The sequence below is a fragment of the Pongo abelii genome, chromosome 10, assembly GCF_028885655.2.
Source record: "Pongo abelii isolate AG06213 chromosome 10, NHGRI_mPonAbe1-v2.0_pri, whole genome shotgun sequence".
In the NCBI taxonomy this organism is placed as follows: Eukaryota; Metazoa; Chordata; class Mammalia; order Primates; family Hominidae; genus Pongo; species Pongo abelii.
In genome coordinates, this window is record NC_071995.2 from 97,205,959 (window position 1) to 97,225,416 (window position 19,458).

General features: G+C 37.7%; 1 protein-coding gene across 14 annotated transcripts in view; it reads left to right on the forward strand.

Annotated features, from left to right (window-relative positions):
- Positions 1-19,458, forward strand: part of APAF1 (apoptotic peptidase activating factor 1) — a 90,228-nt gene that overhangs the window by 2,638 nt on the left and 68,132 nt on the right. For 8 of the 14 annotated variants that reach the window (XM_054528153.2, XM_054528157.2, XM_054528160.2 and 5 more), the window contains exons 2-9: positions 497-698; positions 827-1,016; positions 1,682-1,879; positions 10,736-10,919; positions 13,986-14,098; positions 14,205-14,336; positions 17,485-17,723; positions 18,123-18,290. In XM_054528153.2, coding sequence (XP_054384128.1) covers positions 561-698; positions 827-1,016; positions 1,682-1,879; positions 10,736-10,919; positions 13,986-14,098; positions 14,205-14,336; positions 17,485-17,723; positions 18,123-18,290 — 1,362 coding nt within the window. In that variant the 5' untranslated portion in view covers positions 497-560. The remainder of the gene's footprint in view (positions 1-496; positions 699-826; positions 1,017-1,681; positions 1,880-10,735; positions 10,920-13,985; positions 14,099-14,204; positions 14,337-17,484; positions 17,724-18,122; positions 18,291-19,458) is intronic. The other 6 variants (XM_063711858.1, XM_054528154.2, XM_063711861.1 and 3 more) reach the window with 1 other exon arrangement.

Sequence of the window (19,458 nt, forward strand, 5' to 3'; positions counted from 1 at the left end):
ATTCCATTTTATATACATACCCTAATTTTTAAAATCTATATTCAGAATGATGGACATTTAGGTTGCGTTCATCACTGAAACATCCTCCATTAATTCTTTTTTCTTTTTATTTTTTACTCTAGCCTCCCAATGTGCTGGGATTATAGGCTTGAGCTACCACACCTGATTGGAAACTGATTAATTCTCCTTGTGGATATTTTTACATATGTGTTTGAATGTCTCCTTGAAGTAAATCCTTAGAAATGGGATTTCTGGGTTAGAGAGAAAGCTTATTTTAAACACTTCCGTATCTTATACTGCTTTCCAGAAAAATTGCATCCATTTTCTACTTTCCCCAATTAGTGCATAAGAATGCCCATTTTCTCATACCTTTCCAAGCACTGGGTTTTGTCCATTTAAAAATTTTTGCCCAGAAAAAAAATCAGTTGTGTTGTTTTTATGTTTCTTGTTTATTAGTGAGATTATGTATCTTTTCATATGTTTATTGGCCTGACAGATATTTCGGTGTTTTGGCTGTAGCTCATGCTTGACAGCTCAGAGAGAGAAAGATCTGAGGGAAGATGGATGCAAAAGCTCGAAATTGTTTGCTTCAACATAGAGAAGCTCTGGAAAAGGACATCAAGACATCCTACATCATGGATCACATGATTAGTGATGGATTTTTAACAATATCAGAAGAGGAAAAAGTAAGAAATGAGGTAAAGCTCTCTGAAGCAGTCCACACTTCCTTAAAAATTTTTAGAATTTCAGAACTTGTACTGGTCTCCACTACTTTATGTTGCATACATATTCATTGTTGTATACTAAACTACTTAATTTTTTTTAGCCCACTCAACAGCAAAGAGCAGCTATGCTAATTAAAATGATACTTAAAAAAGATAATGATTCCTACATATCGTTCTACAATGCTCTACTACATGAAGGATATAAAGATCTTGCTGCCCTTCTCCATGATGGCATTCCTGTTGTCTCTTCTTCCAGTGGTAAAGATTCAGTTAGTGGAATAACTTCATATGGTTTGTATCCATTATACCTTCTATCACTTTGCTATCAAAATCGCTTTGGGTTTGTCTTATTGTAGATGTAATCTTCTGAAGAGAGCATGACCAGTTCACTGAAAACTGCATGTTAAAAAAATTGTAGTGATGTTTTCAATTTAAATATTTTTTATTTGCATGCATATTAACTCTCACATTTTCTTCTTGCCCAGTGAACTGTACTGCTGAGATGATATGTCTACCCTAATTTTTAGAGACAATAAGACAATTTATAGGCCTTTGTTTATTTTCCAGTTCTGTGTTTATAGAGTTTATAGGAAAAAACAAGAATCTTTAGAAATATATGTTGTTGAAAGGTATTCCATAAATGTTCTTCCTTTTACACTTGCCTTCCCAGTCTTCAATATGAGAGGGAATGAAAAGTCAGGAAATAATAGGGTGAGTAAAGCAGATATAGATAGAAACTTCCATTTTCTTTAGTCATCTTGAAGGATATATGTTTGCCTTTCCTCTCTGTGGTCTGAGAAATCAGAAAATTGAAGTTAATATGCTAGCCACATGTTCTTACTTCTCTTGGAAATTTTCGGGCTAAGCCTCAGCTTTGCTCTTTGTTTTTTATGGTATTACTTCAGTAATTATTCCAAAGTTCTATTCATTCATGCTTGTTTTGTTTTGGATTTTAGTAAGGACAGTCCTGTGTGAAGGTGGAGTACCACAGAGGCCAGTTGTTTTTGTCACAAGGAAGAAGCTGGTGAATGCGATTCAGCAGAAGCTCTCCAAATTGAAGGGTGAACCAGGATGGGTCACCATACATGGAATGGCAGGCTGTGGGAAGTCTGTATTAGCTGCAGAAGCTGTTAGAGATCATTCCCTTTTAGAAGGTAAGTGTCTTAGTCCATTTCCTAGTCTAGTAAGGTAGATAGACATGTAAAAATATTATATCAATACGTGATAAATTGAATGGTAGAAACAAGTATAAGGTACAGAGTTAGAACAAAGGAAGGATATGTTAACTCTCTAAAGGGAGAGGATGGATAGGACAGGCTTCCTGAATGAGATGACATCTTAGTGGGAGTTTGGAGAAAGAATAAAAGTTTGCCAGGCAGTGAAGGTAGGGATGGGAGACTAGGGAAGGTGGGAAGGGTAGTGGGGTGGTTACTAGGGTGGGAAAGGGCATACTGGGTAGAAGAGGGTTTAAGAAATGTCGGCAGGTATACCACTGACCTTAGCAAGCCTGGTAGGTTCTCAGGGTATTCATCAGGAACAGTTGTATAGCTCCATCAGTTCTAGGCTGCCCCCATTCATCAGTGTGTTCTCATTCATCAGAGTGTTCTCTCTGTATGACACTTCTAGGGGAATTCAAAGACAGTTCCCAACTTCTAGTAGTTAATAATTTTTTTTTTAGTAGGCCAGGCACGGTGGCTCATGCTTGTAATCCCAGCTGAGGCATGGATCACCTGAGGTCAGGAGTTCAAGACCAGCCTGGGCAACATGGTGAAATCCCGTCTCTACCAAAAATACAACAAAAATCAGCCGGGTATGGTGGTGAGCGCCTGTAATCCCAGCTACTCGGGAGGCTGAGGCAGGAGAGTCACTTGAACCTAGGAGGCGGAGGTTGCAGTGAGCTGAGATCGCACCACCGCACTCCAGCCTGGGCAACAAGAGCAAGACTCCGTCTCAAAAAAAAAAAAGTCTTTTTTTTTTTTTTTTTTTTTTAATATGTATGTATAACATGATCTACGGTTAAGACAGTTTAAACAGAATGATTGGAATAAGTAGTAAGCCTCTAAGAGACTTAGAAATATGGAGGCTAGGGTACATCTATGTGTACACATGGCCTCAGTTTAATTTCATAGCCTTCGTAAGTGGTATAGACTATACTCTTGTCAGAAGTATGCCCAATTCCTAACCCTTGGTTTTTCCCCTTTATCATTACAGAGAAGTTTCCTGAGACTTAGCTCCTTTCAAGTCTCAGAGCCAAGGATTTTTTTAAACCCCTACTGCAAAGTTGATCACCAAGGATATTTCAGGATAAATTTGGCTTAAGTTCCTTTAGTGTGAAGGAATGAGTTTTCCTTTCAATATTATGATGAACTTTCTTTGTATATTTATAATATTCCAATTTATAGGTTTAAAAGAACACTCCTTCTCCCCATTTAAATTGCTCTACATTATTGTGATGAATTTTCAATTCTAGGGATTAAAATTGACCAACAATTTATGGAATTAAATACTCAGGGGTCATATCGTATAAATTGTTATCTTGGAACAGGTTTTAACTACTTTGTTTTGAGAAAATCCTAGAGATACTGGCAACTGTACATGTGAGCTTAATTCATATTCCTCATGTACTTTTGTGGGATCTCAAGTTCAGAGGATTGAGTTATTCATATTCCTTAGTTCACGGCTTATTATAGTAGATCTGTACTAGGCTGAGCTTCTCACTTTATTTATTTATTTCCATTTCAAAATTTCCTATTCTTATTTCCTTTCCTAATGTATTTAATGTATGTTCTTTGTAAATGTCTGTGTAAAGTATGTACGCTTGTAAAATATGTATATTGTTTGTATGCAGGTATTTTAAATTTGCATAGATGTTATGGTATTATGTGTTTTTTATCTCCCATGACACAGTGTTTTTAAGATTTATCCTTGTTGCTATGTATACATATTATTTGTTACACCTGATTGCCACCAACCCATTTTACTGCTCATTGCCCTAAGTAAATGGAAATGTAGATTGTATCCAACTCTCTGCTGCTCCAGCAAAGCTGGGTTGAACTTTTATATGGGTAAGAATTTCTTGGGTATTTGTAGCTAGGAGCAAAATTAGTAATTTTTTATTTATTTTTGTTTTTTTTTTAAAGAGACAGAGTGTCACCCTGCTGCCCAGGCTGAGTGCAATGGCCATATCATAGCTCACTGCAGCCTCAAACTTTTAGGCTCAAGTGATCCTCCCACCTTACCCTCCTGAGTAGCTGGGTCTACAGGCACACGCCACCATGCCTGGCTCATTGTTTATTTATTTATGAAACAGGGTCTTGCTTTGTCACCCAGGCTGGAGTGCAGTGGCACGATCTTGGCTCCCTGCAACCTCTGCCTTTTGGGCTCAAGTGATCTTCCCACCTCAGCCTCCAGAGTAGCTGGGACCACAGGTGCATGCTGACACACCCAGCTAATTTTTGTATTTTTTGTAGAGTTGGGGTTTTGTCATGTTACCCAGGCTGGTCTCGAACTCCTGAGCTCAAGCAATTCACCCGCCTTGGCCTCCCAAAGTGCTGGAATTACAGGTGTAAGCCACCATGCTTGGTGTGTTTTTAAACATTTTTTTTGTAGAGACAGGTTTTTGCTATCTTGTCTAGGCTGGTCTCAAACTCCTGGGCTCAAGTGATGCTCCTGCCTTGGCCTCCCAAAGTGCTGGGGTTACAGGTGTGAGCCACCATGTCCAGCCAAAATTACTAAATGATAGGATATACAAATATCAAATTTGATTCCCCTCCAGTCTGTACCTTTCCCCCAGATGAGTATGGGGACTCCGATAATTTCATTTGTACAGTGACACTTGGTATGATCCAGCTTTGTAATTTTTGCCAGGCAAACTTCTATAAAGTTGTATCTTTTACTTTGCATTTCTCTGATAACTCAAGTTTGAACATTTCTTCATAAGCTTGTTGTTAGCCTTTTGGGTTTCTTTTTTTATGGATTTTGTTTATATTATTTGTCTATTTTCCATTGGGGTTTCCATTTTTTTTTTCTTTTTTCTTTTTAGGAGTTTCTTATATATTCTAGACATTAGACTTTGTTGGTTTTAGACTTTTATTTTATTTTATTTTATTTTTTTTGAGACGGAGTTTCGCTGTTGTTGCCCAGGCTGGAGTGCCATGGCGCGATCTTGGCTCACCACAATCTCCGCCTCCCAGATTCAAGCGATTGTCCTGCCTCAGCCTCCTGAGTAGCTGGGATTACAGGCACTCACCACCATGCCTGGCTAATTTTGTATTTTTAGTAGAGACAGGGTTTCTCCATGTTGGTCAGGCTGGTCTTGAACTCCCGACCTCAGGTGATCCCCCTGCCTCGCCTCCCAAAGTGCTGGGATTACAGGCGTGAGCCACTGTGCCCAGCTGGTTTTAGACTTTTAAATACCTTATTTTAATTTGCCATCTGATTAATTTTTTTCCTGGGTGTTCTCAGTAGACGAGAACTCTGATGTAGTCAAACTTATCAATTTTTTTTGTCTTCTAACTTGTGTTTCCTGAGTTTTGTTCAAGTAGTCCTATTACAGTCTTATTATTCATATTTAGTTCTTTATTCTCTGGAGTCTGCCTTTGTATGTCCACTAATTCAAGAATAGGTGCTTTCCCAAAGATAAATTTTAATCTCTGGAGTTCACTTCCATTCTCAAATACAGGAACATTGGATTTTTGACATTTAATTGTATTGCAAAACCTTTTCTTTTAAAAGTACAGATAATATAAGAGTTCTAAATTTGATTAAAATTGTCGTTCCTATGGAAATGTTTTCTTTGGGTGGTGATTGGCATAAATTAAAGAATATTAAGTTTTTAACTTTTAGCTGGGTGTGGTGGCTCATTCCTGTAATCCCAGCACTTTGGGAGGCCGAGGTGGACAGATCATTTGAGGTCAGAAGTTCGAGACCATCCTGGCCAACATGGTGAAATCCCGTCTCTACTAAAAATACAAAAATTTGCTGGGCGTGGTGGCGCATGCCCGTAATCCCAGCTACTCAGGTGGCTGAGGCATGAGAATCGCTTGAACCTGGGAGGCAGAGGTTGCAGGGAGGCAGAGGTTGCAGTGAGCCAGGATTGCGCCACTGCTCTCCATCCTGGGTGACAGAGTGAGATGCTGTCTCAAAAAAAAAAAAAAAAAAAAAAAATATATATATATATATATATATAGTTTTTAACTATTTATGTCTATACAGTTTTAAGTAACCCAGTTGTCTTTTGAAATTTCAATGATTTAATTTTTTCTTATTTGTAGGGAAATAGTAAAGAATTGACATATCTTTAAATACAGTAGTGACATTTTACATTACAGTATTCATATGTTGGTTTTTAATCATGGATGATTTCTTCATAGGCTGTGTTCCTATTTGTTTCTGTCCTTTCCAAGATTTCTTTGTGTTATTAGATTATTAATTGCTACCAGAATAAGCCTCCTGTGAGAGTAGTGTGGAGTCTTCCCTGAATAAAGGCAACTTTTCTCTGAATTAGTTTCTCTGAATGAATTGTAAATACAGCCTCCTCATGCAAAGCTAAATTGCTCCCTCTTGTGCCCATAGTCAAGATGTTTAGATTCTTTCTGAAATGTGGAATTAATGGTTCAGTTTTTAACTAAATGGTATATTGTGATGGTTACAGATTTACATATCAGATGGTCATTTGGTCTGTTTGCGTTTTTAAAGCTGGTAGTGTTTTCTCTTTTCTTGCATGTGTTTAAATGCCCTAAATTTTTAGTTAAATTTTTTCCCTAAATTTAGGGAAAAAGGCCTTTGATCCTAGGTAATAGGTACGTAAATTAAAATATGAAAGAATTTGCTAGGTAGCTATATCAGGATGCTTTCTTTACCTTTAATCTTGGGATGATTTTTACAAATTTTATTTTATTTTATTTTATGTTATTTTATGTTGTTTTGTTATTTTATGTTATTTTATTTTATGTTATTTTATTTTATGTTATTTTATTTTATGTTATGTTATTTTATGTTATGTTATGTTATTTTATTTTATTTTATTTTATGACAGAGCCCCACTCTGATGCCCAGGCTGGGGTGCAATGATCTCGGCTCACTGCAACCTCTGCTTCTTGGCGGTCCCCCTGCCTCAGCCTCCCAAGTAGCTGGGACTACAGGTGTGTGCCACCACACCCGGCTAATTTTTCTATTTTTAGTAGAGATGGGGTTTCACCATGTTGGCCAGGTTGGTTTCGAACACCTGAACCAAATGATCCCCTTGCCTCGGACTCCCAAAGTGCTGGGATTACAGGCGTGAGCCGCTGTGCCTGGCCGATTTTTACAAATTTTAGGTAGATAGCACAAATTAAAAAAAATGGAAACTTAAAGCAACAGATAGTTTGTTTTTGTTTGTTTAAATATTTTAAAAGTAGTATTTTCATTTAAAAAGAAATAAAAGTTCTCCTTACTTGCTCCTTTTTGCTTTCTCCTAAATTCTTAATCTTTTTATTTTTATTTTTGAGACAGAGTCTCACTTTGTCACCTAGGCTGGAGTGCATGGCATGATCCCGGCTCACTACAGACTCAACTTTCCAGGCTCAGGTCATCCTCCCACCTCAGCCTCCTGAGTAGCTGGGCCACAGGCGCACAGCACCTTGCCTGGCTATTTTTTTTTTTTTTTTTGAGACAGAGTCTCACTCTGTCGCCCAGGTTGGAGTGCAGTGGCGCGATCTCGGCTCACTGCAAGCTCCGCCTCCCGGGTTCATGCCATTCTCCTGCCCCAGCCTCCCGAGTAGCTGGGACTACAGGCACCTGCCACCACACCCAGCTAATTTTTTGTATTTTTCTAGAAATGGGGTTTCACCGTGTTAGCCAGGATGGTTTCGATCTCCTGACCTTGTGATCCGCCCACCTCGGCCTCCCAAAGTGCTGGGATTACAGGCATGAGCCACCGCACCCGGCCTTGCCTGGCTAATTTTTTGTATTTTTTTAGAGATGTGGTTTCACCATGTTACTCAGGCTGGTCTCGAAATCCTGGGCTCAAGCAGTCTGTCTGCCTTGGCCTCTCAAAGTGCTGGGAGCCACCGTGCCTGGCTCTAAATTCTGAATCTTATCCTAGAGATAATCTTGGTTAACAGTTCGGAGTAAATTTTTCCAAACTTTATTCTCTGCATTTATGAATATATACACATACAGAACACAGCTTTAACTTTAAGTGAAGTCTCAAGGACTTGCTGTTTCATAACTGTAAACTTACACTGAAGGAGGCCTGAGGGGACCTCAGGAAACTTTAGGAGTAAGCAATAGGGCTTGTCTACCTTCTTTTAAGACATTGGCACTGATAATCAAACCAGGCTTCACAGCCCTGTCTCTACCTCAGTTACTGTAGAGTTCTCTGTCTCCAGTTGTTTGTTATATTTTAGACTTTCATGCAGTCACTGTTCAGTACATTGGCAAATTCTGATCTAGGTCTTCTTCTGTCATTCCTATGTGTTTTTGCCATACCCTGTAGAACTCCTCCTCTGTGAGCAGGAAACTCTTGTATCATCAGTTTCTTAGAATATTCGCCGTCTTGCCTTATCTGAAACTGGGCAGTTTCCTGAGTTTACTACCTTCTCCATAACCTTCTTAAGTGACATGGCAACTTTTTTCCTTTATATCCCACATACTTTAGCACCAGGAAATGGGTGGGCGTTGTTCTTGCTCTCTGTTGTCTCATCCAGACCATTAATACTCCCTTCTCCAGCTGAATGCTTTGAGGTTCATGTCTCTAATCTTTCCTATTGATGTAATCACTGTCTTATTCATTGACGATTGGATTTCTTAGCTTATAACCTTCCTCTTATGCCCTTTGTCTGTTAGCACTCTTAGTGATTTTGATACCTGTGTGGATGAGTCATCCAAAACCTTAGCCTCTTATCTCCTTAACCTCTTTGTCTCCTGTGAACATTTCTTAACTCTTCCCTGATTACGGGCTAGACCCTGATCTTTGTCATTACTAGAACTACAGCGCTTTTGAAATCTTGATGTTGAGCATTCTGTTCTACTCTTTACCCACCTCCACCCATTTTATTCTTCAAGTTTAATGCTATAGACTTACCAAGACTTCTCATCCATTGATTCCAGAATATCCTCTCTATTATCTCTACTATCAGTCCTGTCCTAGACTTGAGCCATCATTGTCCATCATTTTATTGTCCATCATTCAGTTGCTTCTTAGCACATACTCTTGACTCTTTAGTCCTCTTCTTATCTGGAGTGAAAACCGATTTTTTTCTCTATGCTGGGAAGTGGAATAGGTATTTGCTCCTCAAGGCTTCATCCAGACCATTGCTTACTTCCTCTTTTCTGGGACTGATCCTTTCCTTGACCTTGTGCAGGTTCAAAGACTCCACGTCACTTCAAGTTATAAAAAGTCTAATTTCCATAATTAATATGTTAAGTCCTATTCACTACTCCAAAATTCATTGACATATAAGGTTCAGTTGGGCCTGCCTGAAACTTTGGAAGCCTGCAATGGGATAGTAGGTTAAGGTGGGTTGTTTCCAGCTTTTTCCTGTTGCAAACAATGCTGCAGTGAATATTCTTGTGGATGCAGAATAGTGTAGAAGTTGAACATTGATGCTTTAAGTTTGAATCTCAACTCTGCTTTATTAGCTGTGTAACTTTGGGCAAACTACTCAACTTTTCTATTCTTCAGTTTCCTCATTTTCAAAATGAAGATAATAGTATCTGCTTGATAGTGTGCTATAGGATTAAATGAATGAACATACATAGAACTCTTAGAATAGTGCCCAATAAATATCTGATGTAAATAGATCTTTGTGCATATATACAAGTATCTCTTTTGGGTGATTAAGTTTTTAAAGTAGTGATTTATATTTGTATTTAATTATTTGTGAATACCAGTAAATAAATTGCCCTTTGGTGTAATTTAATTCATTTATCTTTGAGTCTGTTTTTTGCTTTTTTTGGTATGTTTAAGATCACATAAATCTTTATGATTGATGCTACTGGAATGATCTAATGCTACTGTTTACCATATTTTACACGTAGGGACCCCTCTTTTTTATATATGTATATTTATGTGGAGGTGATTAAGTATAGTCTATGAAGACTTAAGATTTTGGCTCCTGACAATATGTAAATAAAAATACATATTTCAAGATGTTTTATGGCTCAATTAACAATGATGATGATAACAGTAATAATAATCATGGCCATTCCTAGTGTTTACTAGTTTGAAGCTTAATATTGGTAAGTTGCTCTCAGATCCATAACACTAATAACCTGTTTTAATCCTTTATGCTTAACATAGCAATTTCACATATTTTATATCATTAATTTTTCACAGCAACTCTGAAATAGGTGGGCTAGACAGCCTTATTTCAGTATAACAAATGAGACTGAGGTTAAATGATTTGATAAAGATTGCTTAGCTAGTAAGCAGTAGAGCCAGACTTGAATCTAACTTCCTATTTTAAGTCTGTATAAGAAAACCATAATGGGTGAGTTATATGTTCCAGGACATCAGTAGTTCTCAACGAGGGATGATTTCACACCCCGCCAGGTGACATTTGACAATGTTTGGAGACATTTTTGTTTGTCAGTACTGGTGAAGGGGAATCCTATTGGCATCTAGTGGATAGAGACCAAAGAGGCTGTAAAAAATCCTATAATACATAGGACAGTCCCTTACAACGAAGAATTGCCATCCCAAAGTCAAGAGTACAAGGTTTAGAAACTGTGCTGTGCAGTGATCACTGACAACACAGGACAAAGATCATAAAACTTTACTTGGTAAGATTTTCCCGATAAGCCACAGATTTACTCCAAACTTCAGTTTCTTCACATCTTCAACTTGTCTTGGATTCAGGATATAAAGCCTACCAGTATCTTGCATGTAAAATTTATACTCTAAATCAAGAGAGGTTGAAGATGTGATGGGATTGAAAATTGGAGTAAATCTGATGCTTAACAGTAAAACCATTTAAAGGAGTACTCCTGTTGAAAGGCCTTAAGTTCATTATTCTTTCCCTCACTAGGTTGTTTCCCAGGGGGAGTGCACTGGGTTTCAGTTGGGAAACAAGACAAATCTGGGCTTCTGATGAAACTGCAGAATCTTTGCACACGGTTGGATCAGGATGAGAGTTTTTCCCAGAGGCTTCCACTTAATATTGAAGAGGCTAAAGACCGTCTCCGCATTCTGATGCTTCGCAAACACCCAAGGTACCGATGGTCAAATTTAGTTGGTGTGTCAAGTCCCAATAAGATGTAACTACTGACCTCTTGAGAACATCATGCCTTTTTCCTGCTGTCCTATAGGGAGGATAAGAGAGAACCATTGCAACCAGGCACAGTGGCTCATGCCTGTAATCCCAGCACTTTGGGAGGCTGAGGCGGTTGGATCACCTGAGGTCAGGAGTTCAAGACCAGCCTGACTAACATGGTGAAACCCCATCTCTACTAAACGTACAAAATTAGCCAGGTGTTGGTGGCGCATGCCTGTAATCCCAGCTGCTCAGGAGGCTGAGGCAGGAGAATCACTTGAACCCGGGAGGCGGAGGTCGATCGTGCCATTGCACTATAGCCTGGGCAATAAGAGTGAAACTCCGTCAGAAAAAAAAAAAAAAAAGAAAGAGAGAGAAAGAAAGAAAGAGCCATTGCTTTCCTGCTTTTCTCTCTTGTATTTAAAAAGAAAAAAAAAGTGGCTGCCACTCGGCCTAAAATTGCTTTTTCTCTTTGCATCCTACCGACCACATCATCTCATATGTACCATTGTAGGCTTTCAGGAAATGTCTTAAGTAGGTGAGTTGGTGAGTGGTCTTTGCTAGAGAGTGCAAACTTCTTTGAATCTGTTATTTCTAATGGGTTAACATAGAACAAGAGAGAATAAATGCAGACAACTGATAAATGTCAGGAAGGGGCCAGGCACAGTGGCTCATGCCTGTAGTCCCAGCACTTTGGGAGGCCATGGTGGCTAGTTTGCTTGAGTCCAGGAGTTCGACCAGCATGGGCAACATGATGAAACCCTGTCTTTCTAAAAAATACAAAAATTAATCTGGTGTGGTGGTACACACCTGTGGTCCCAGTTACTCAGGAGGCTAAGGTGGGAGGATCACTTGAGCCTGGGAGATTGAGGCTGCAGTGAACCCAGATTGTGCCACTGTATTCCAGCTTGGGTGGCAGAGGAAGACCCTGTTTCAATTAAAAAAAAAGTCAGGAAGGATTTTTAATGGGGCTCTTCTGTTGGATTGTCTTAGTTTCTAGAAATAGACATGTAACTCTAATACTTCCATATACTTCAGGAGTGAGTTTGTTTTGTTTGTTCAACAGTTAATTAATTCAGCAAATACTTACCATTATAATTATGTGCCAGGTACTGTTACCAAGTGTTTCACAGTTTTCATTAGCCAAAAGGGAGACAGCAGTTTAGTTGCTGCTTGTCTTAAGAGTATAACCTTGGATTCAGTCAACAATTTGATTTCTGTCATCTTAACAGCCTCTCTTTCATTTGTTCATTTAACCAACATTGAGTGTTGTGCCAGGTTCTGGGCCAAGTGCTGCAAGTACAAAGATAAATAAAGCATTCCTTGGGAGTGTTATAGTATATTGAGTGAGAGTTAGGTAGTGGCTCTGCACTTTTTAAAAATGCCCTAATGCACCCAAGGATGCAGTATACTTTCATATGTAGCAGTTGCTGAGTATGGCAGTGATTCTCAAATTGATAAGGGTATTAATATCACAATATAGGGTGAGAAGAGTATTTTTGGGAAAAGCCTACTAGGTGATTCTGATGCATATTCGTTATATTTTTATGGTGCAATCTCTGCTCACTGAAGCTCCGCCTCCTGGGTTCAAGTGATTCTCCTGCCTCAGCCTCTGAGTAGCTGGGACTACAGGCGCCCGCCGCACGCCGGGCTAATTTTTTGTATTTTTAGTGGAGATGGGGTTTCACCGTGTTAGCCAGGATGGTCTTGATCTCCTGACCTCGTGATTTGCCCACCTCGGCCTCCCAAAGTGCTAGGATTACAGGCGTGAGCCACTGCACCCGGCCCCTCCTTCTCTTGATATTGATCTGTGTAGAGGAAATAGGATTGAGATCACTAACCCTTCCCTCTTTAATTGCTCTGTAACTTTTCCCTAGTTCTACTTTCCCTTTTTTTTGCAAGAATAAAATTGACTTCTGTTGAGTAAAATAATGTAGCCACTTTCAGATGTGTCAGACTAGCTTATAAAGCCAGGCATATTTTTTAAATCTCTCAGTCTCATTTGGTTTATGCTTTGTAATTTTTCAACCTATATATGTGCCTAGAGTATTTATTTATTTATTTATTTTTTAAGATGGAGTTTCGCTCTTGTTGCCCAGGCTGGAGTGCAATGGCGTGATATCGGTTCACTGCAACCTCTGCCTCCCGGGTTCAAGCGATTCTCTGCCTCAGCCTCTTGAGTAGCTGGGATTACAGGCTTGTGCCACCTCGCCTGGCTAATATTATATTAGAGACGGGATTTCTCCATGTTGGTCAGGCTGGTCTCGAACTCCCGACCTCAGGTGATCCACCCACCCTGGCCTCCCAAAGTGCTGGGATTACAGGCCTAGAGTATTTTGTTTTGTATGTACAGCCGTAGTGTGTCATTCAGACAAAAATGTTATTGTATAATTATGCTATCAGGTTTTAGTTATATTTTTTCCCCTCATCTGTTCTAGTGAGTTTAGAAAAGTTTTTGGAGAGAACAATTGGGAATTGGCATAGAGGTTCTTGGTTACTATGAATAAACAAATTGATTAGAAAGAAACACTTGTATACCAAATGAAAGGTAATATTCTTTTAGGTTACAACATATGAAATCGCTAGTTTTATAGGTAAAAAATGGTCACATATCATCATTATTGTATGATTCATTCTCATGCTAACCTGAGCTCAGTTCTGGTTTGGTTCTGGTGCATAAAGACTGAGTTGGAAAATCCCATTACTTGGATAGTAATGGTCGCTTTTTTTTTTTTTTGGCACTCAGTAAGTGATGGCTGAACCTTTTATGGTAGGATCTGTAATTTTAATATGTTCTGATTTAGGGTTTGAGGAGAAGGCAGTCTCTAATTTTTTTTTTCCTTATTTGAATCAGCATATTGAGAAGAGTATAGCAAAGAGGAAGAATCATTTTCCTAGATCTAGCCATCTATTTGTTTAAAAAAATTTTTAATTTGGTAGATTTTAAAAGACACTGGTGGGATTATCTTTTTAAAAGGAAGCTTAAGATGTGTCATTAGTGATTAATATATTTTTTTAAAATTAGGTCTCTGTTGATCTTGGATGATGTTTGGGACTCTTGGGTGTTGAAAGCTTTTGACAATCAGTGTCAGATTCTTCTTACAACCAGAGACAAGAGTGTTACAGATTCAGTAATGGGTAAGGATTACTCATTTACTTTTTAGTACCTTTATATTTAATTCAATTACATTTAAATATGTGACATACCAAATTACTTACTTTGTCTTGTGATTTTTGTTTGCAGGTCCTAAATATGTAGTCCCTGTGGAGAGTTCCTTAGGAAAGGAAAAAGGACTTGAAATTTTATCCCTTTTTGTTAATATGAAGAAGGCAGATTTGCCAGAACAAGCTCATAGTATTATAAAAGAATGTAAAGGTATGGTTATTTATTTGTTTATGAGGAGATTATAGGGAGTTATATAATTTCCCTTTTGTAAATTGAGCTAATGAATATGATAATTTAGCACATGAACATCCAAAAACTTTTCTGGGAGATTTAGTATTTTAGGTTCTCTGATATCTTAAATGGATACATGATATTATGGTATTTATTTATTCATTAAAATAATATTTACCATCTACCCACAGTGTGTTAGAGACCACATTAGTGAGAGAAGTGAGACACAGATGTGACCTCTGCTGTCAGAGTTAAAAATATAGTGAGAATCAGATTTAAAACTTGTTTTTGCTTGGGATTTTATAAAAATAGTGTTCTAATTTGGTAAGTAAAAACTGGTGTCTTAATTTGCATTTTTTGTTAGTGAAGTTAAACTTTTTACTTGTTTATTGAATATATTTTAAGAAATTATCCTTGACTTTAAGAAATTATCCTTGACTCACTTTTCTTTTTTGATATAAGTATTTTTAGTTTATTTCTAAATACTCAAAAAATAGAAACTATTAGCTCTTTGTCATATTTTTACAAGTATTATTTCCCAGTAAAACAATTTTTTAATTTAAAATTTATATATAGAATCTCACTGTGTTGCCCAGGCTGGTCTTGAACTACTTGCCTCAAATGATCCTCTTGCCTTAGCCTCCCAAAGCACTGGGACTACAGGCATGAGTCACCATGTCCAGCCTGTTTCCCAGTTTTTTTGTGTACCTTTTATTTGTTGTATTCTTTTGACATATAGAAGCTTAAAATTTTAAACAGTCAAATCTATCAACTCTTAAAATTATTTCTTTCATTATTGTTATGCTTGGAAATACCTTATTTTTCTTCTTTTTCTTTTTTTTTCTCTTTTGAGACAAGTCTCACTCTGTCGTCCAGGCTGGAGTGCAGTGGCGTGATCTCGGCTCACTGCAACTTTTGCCTCCCAGGTTCAAGCAGTTCTTCTGCCTCAGCCTCCCGAGTATCTGGGACTACAGGCATGTTCCACCATGCCTGGCTAATTTTTGTATTTTCAGTAGAGACGGGGTTTCGCCATGTTGGTCAGGCTGGTCTCGAACTCCTGACCTCAGGTGATTGCCCGCTTTGGCCTCCCAAAGTGCTGGGATTATAGGCATGAGCTACCATACCTGGCCACCTTATTTTTCATTCTGCCATCAAATAGACACACAGTTTTGTTTGTTTATTTATTTATTTATTTTTTGAGACTGTCTCACTCTGTCGCCCAGGCTGGAGTGCAGTGGCGTGACCTCTGCTCACTGCAACCTCTGCTGCCCAGGTTCAAGTGATCCTCCCGCCTCAGCCCCCTAGTAGCTGGGATTACAGGTGTGTGCTACCTCACCCAGCTAATTTTTGTAGTTTTAGTAGAGATGGGGTTTCACCATCTTGGCCAGGGTAGTCTTGAACTCCTGACCTCGTGATCCACCTGCCTCGGCCACCCAAAGTGCTGGGATTACAGGCGTGAGCCACCACACGTGGCCAGTTTTGTTTATTTTTAAAGAAATCTTACACTTAGAAAAAATGCTTGATTTGTAGTTATTACAAAGGGTGATGCATGTCCATTTTGAAAATGTGTGAAACTAAAGAAAAAATAGAAATTATCCATAACCTGATAATTATTAGCATCATGAGAGTATTGCCTCCAGTCTTTTAGAACAAAGATTAAAAAAATTGAGATTATGTATACGTAGTTTTGGATTTTGCCCTTTTTTTTAAAGAGCCAGGGTCTTGCTCTGTCACCCAGGCTGGCGTGCAGTAAGATCACAGCTCACTGCAGCCTTGAATGTCTTGGCTTAGGCAATTCTCCTGCCCCAGCCTCCTGAGTAGCTGGGACTGCAGATACCCACCACCACACCTGGGTAATTTTTAAATTTTTTTGTAGGGACAGGGTCTCACTATGTTGCCCAGGCAGGTCTCAAACTTCTGCCCTCAAGCAATCCTCCCACCTCAGCCTCCCAAAGTGCTAGGACTACAGACGCATGTCACCACACCCAGCCGGATCTTACCCTTTTTCTATATCTTCAGCATTTTCCCATGTTGTTAAATATTTTTTTGAAAAAAATTTACCAGTGGCATAATATTGATATATCTTAATTTATTCAACCACTTCTCTATTATTGGACATTGTTTACGTTGTTTAAGATTTTTTCACTATTCTAAGTATGCTGTGATGAATATCCTTAAACTTAATCATTCTTTTCTTTTTCTTTAAGACAGAGTCTCACACTGTTCCTCAGGCTAGGATGCAGTGGTGCCGTCATGGCTCACTGTAGCCTCAACCTCCTGGGCTGAAGCAATCCTCCCACCTCAGCCTCCTAAGTAGCCGGCACTATAGGCACGCACCACCACACCTGGCTGATTTTTCTAATTTTTAGTTTTAGTAGAGACAAGGTCTCATTATGTTGCTCAGGCTGGCGCATATATATATATTATTATAATATATATTATATATATTATGTATAATATATATATTATAATATATAATATATATATTATGTATAATATATATTATTATAATATATATTATATATTATGTATAATATATATTATTATAATATATATTATATATTATGATAATATATATTATTATAATATATATTATATATTATGTATAATATATATTATTATTATATATATTATATATATTATGTATAATATATATTATTATTATATATATTATATATATTATGTATAATATATATTATTATTATATATTATATATATTATGTATAATATATATTATTATTATATATATTATATATATTATGTATAATATATATTATTATTATATTTATTATATATAATATATTATATATTATAATATTATAAGATGTCTTTACAAAAAATATATATATAATATATATATATTTTTTTGTAACGACATCTTAGCCAGGTTTGATCTATGTTATTTTGACTTAATAAAGATAATCAGGAACTTATTAAATGAAATCTTTCTTATTTCTAATTTTTTTTGGAATAAATATCTAGAAGTGAAGTCAAGAGTGATAAATACTTAAGGCTTTTGATAACATGCAGCAGAAATTGTTTCTTAGTAATGTAAGTAAGTAAGTTGATTCTTATTAGTGACAAAATAGGATGATATTAGCACAGTGACTTCATTTTTTTTTTTAAGGCTCTCCCCTTGTAGTATCTTTAATTGGTGCACTTTTACGTGATTTTCCCAATCGCTGGGAGTACTACCTCAAACAGCTTCAGAATAAGCAGTTTAAGAGAATAAGGAAATCTTCGTCTTATGATTATGAGGCTCTAGATGAAGCCATGTCTATAAGTGTTGAAATGCTCAGAGAAGACATCAAAGATTATTACACAGATCTTTCCATCCTTCAGAAGGACGTTAAGGTGCCTACAAAGGTAATGGGATCAATGATCCTCATCATTGGGTATTTATTGCATGTAAGCTTTGATATAGTACTGAGCATGTTGTTACAGAGAACCTTGGAAGGATAAGACCCAGGGGACTGAGGTGGTGGGGTGTTGGGTGTAGAAGTCCCTCTGCTGTTAGCCTCCGTTAGGGGCTTTGTGTTGAACTCAGGAGTTAACCTATTTCTGTGGTTCTAGTGCAGCTGAAGAAGCATCTGACTTCTCTTTCTCTTTTCTGTCTTGAGGAGTAGTTGAGTTTCTTCTTAAGAAATGGAGACATTCTTACTCGGGGCTTTAAGATACCGTTTTTTTTGTGTGTGTGATAATACCTATCTGCAGTCCTGGTCATTGTACTTTTGTGGCATATTAAATACTTAAAATGATTCCTAGGTGTTATGTATTCTCTGGGACATGGAAACTGAAGAAGTTGAAGACATACTGCAGGAGTTTGTAAATAAGTCTCTTTTATTCTGTGATCGGAATGGAAAGTCGTTTCGTTATTATTTACATGATCTTCAAGTAGATTTTCTTACAGAGAAGAATTGCAGCCAGCTTCAGGTACTTGCATCTTGGTTTACTTTTTTTTTTCCTTTTTCCTTTGAAATAATTTTAGATTTATTGAAAAGTTACAAAATAGTAGATAGTTTCTATGCGTAAGTCCTTCACCTAGCTTCCCCTAATATTAACATTTTATATAACCATAGTACGGTTGTTAAAGCCAGAAAATTAACATTGATACAATACTGTTCACTAATCTATGTGTTCTTTTTGTGGTCCAGGCCAATTTAGGATCCCGTATTGCATATGATTGTCTTGTTTCCCTACTTGTCATTTTTTTCAGTCTCCTCAAATCTGTGAAAATTTATCAGTCTTTATCTTTCATGGCCTTGTCACCTTTGAAGAGTACTGGCTAGTAATTTTGTACAGTATACCCAAATTTGATTTTGTGTGATGTTTTCTCCTGACTAGATTGAAGTTATACATATTTGGCAAGAATACCAATGATGTTGTATCTTTCTCAGTGGCATCATATGCTGAGAGTACTTGGTGGTTCTCAGTGGCATCATATGCTGTGAGAGTACTTGGTGGTTTTTAAAAAATTTTTTGTAGAGATAGTGTTTTGCCATGTTGCCCAGGCTGGTCTTGAACTCCTGGGCTCAAGTTATCCACCTGCTTTGGCCTCCCAAAGTGCTGAGATCGTAGGTATGAGCCACTATGCCCAGACTCTTGGTGTTGATATGTTTTATTATGGGTGATGTTAATGCTGATAATTTGTTTAAAGTGGTATCTGCCAGGTTTCTGCACTGTAAAGTCATTATTTTGTGGGAAGATTCTCTGTATATATATATATATATATATATATATATATATGTTTTTTTTTTTTTGAGACAGGATCTCACTGTGTTGCTCAGGCTGGCATGCAGTGGCTCACTGCAACCTTAAACTCCTGGGCTCAATTGGTCCTGAGTAGCTAATTCCCGAGTAGCTGGGTCTGCAGGCACATGCCACCACACCTGACTGATTTTTTTTATTTTTTATTTTTTGAAAAAAAATTAAACATAGGGATATCTCCCTGTGTTGCCCAGGCTAGTCTTGAAGTCCTGGCCTCAAGTGATCCTCCTACCTTGGCCTCCCAAAGTGCTGGGATTACAGGCGTGAGCCACCGAGCCTGGCCTCTCTGTACATTCTTAATAGCTTTGGAAGCTGAAGTTACTGTGATGCTTAG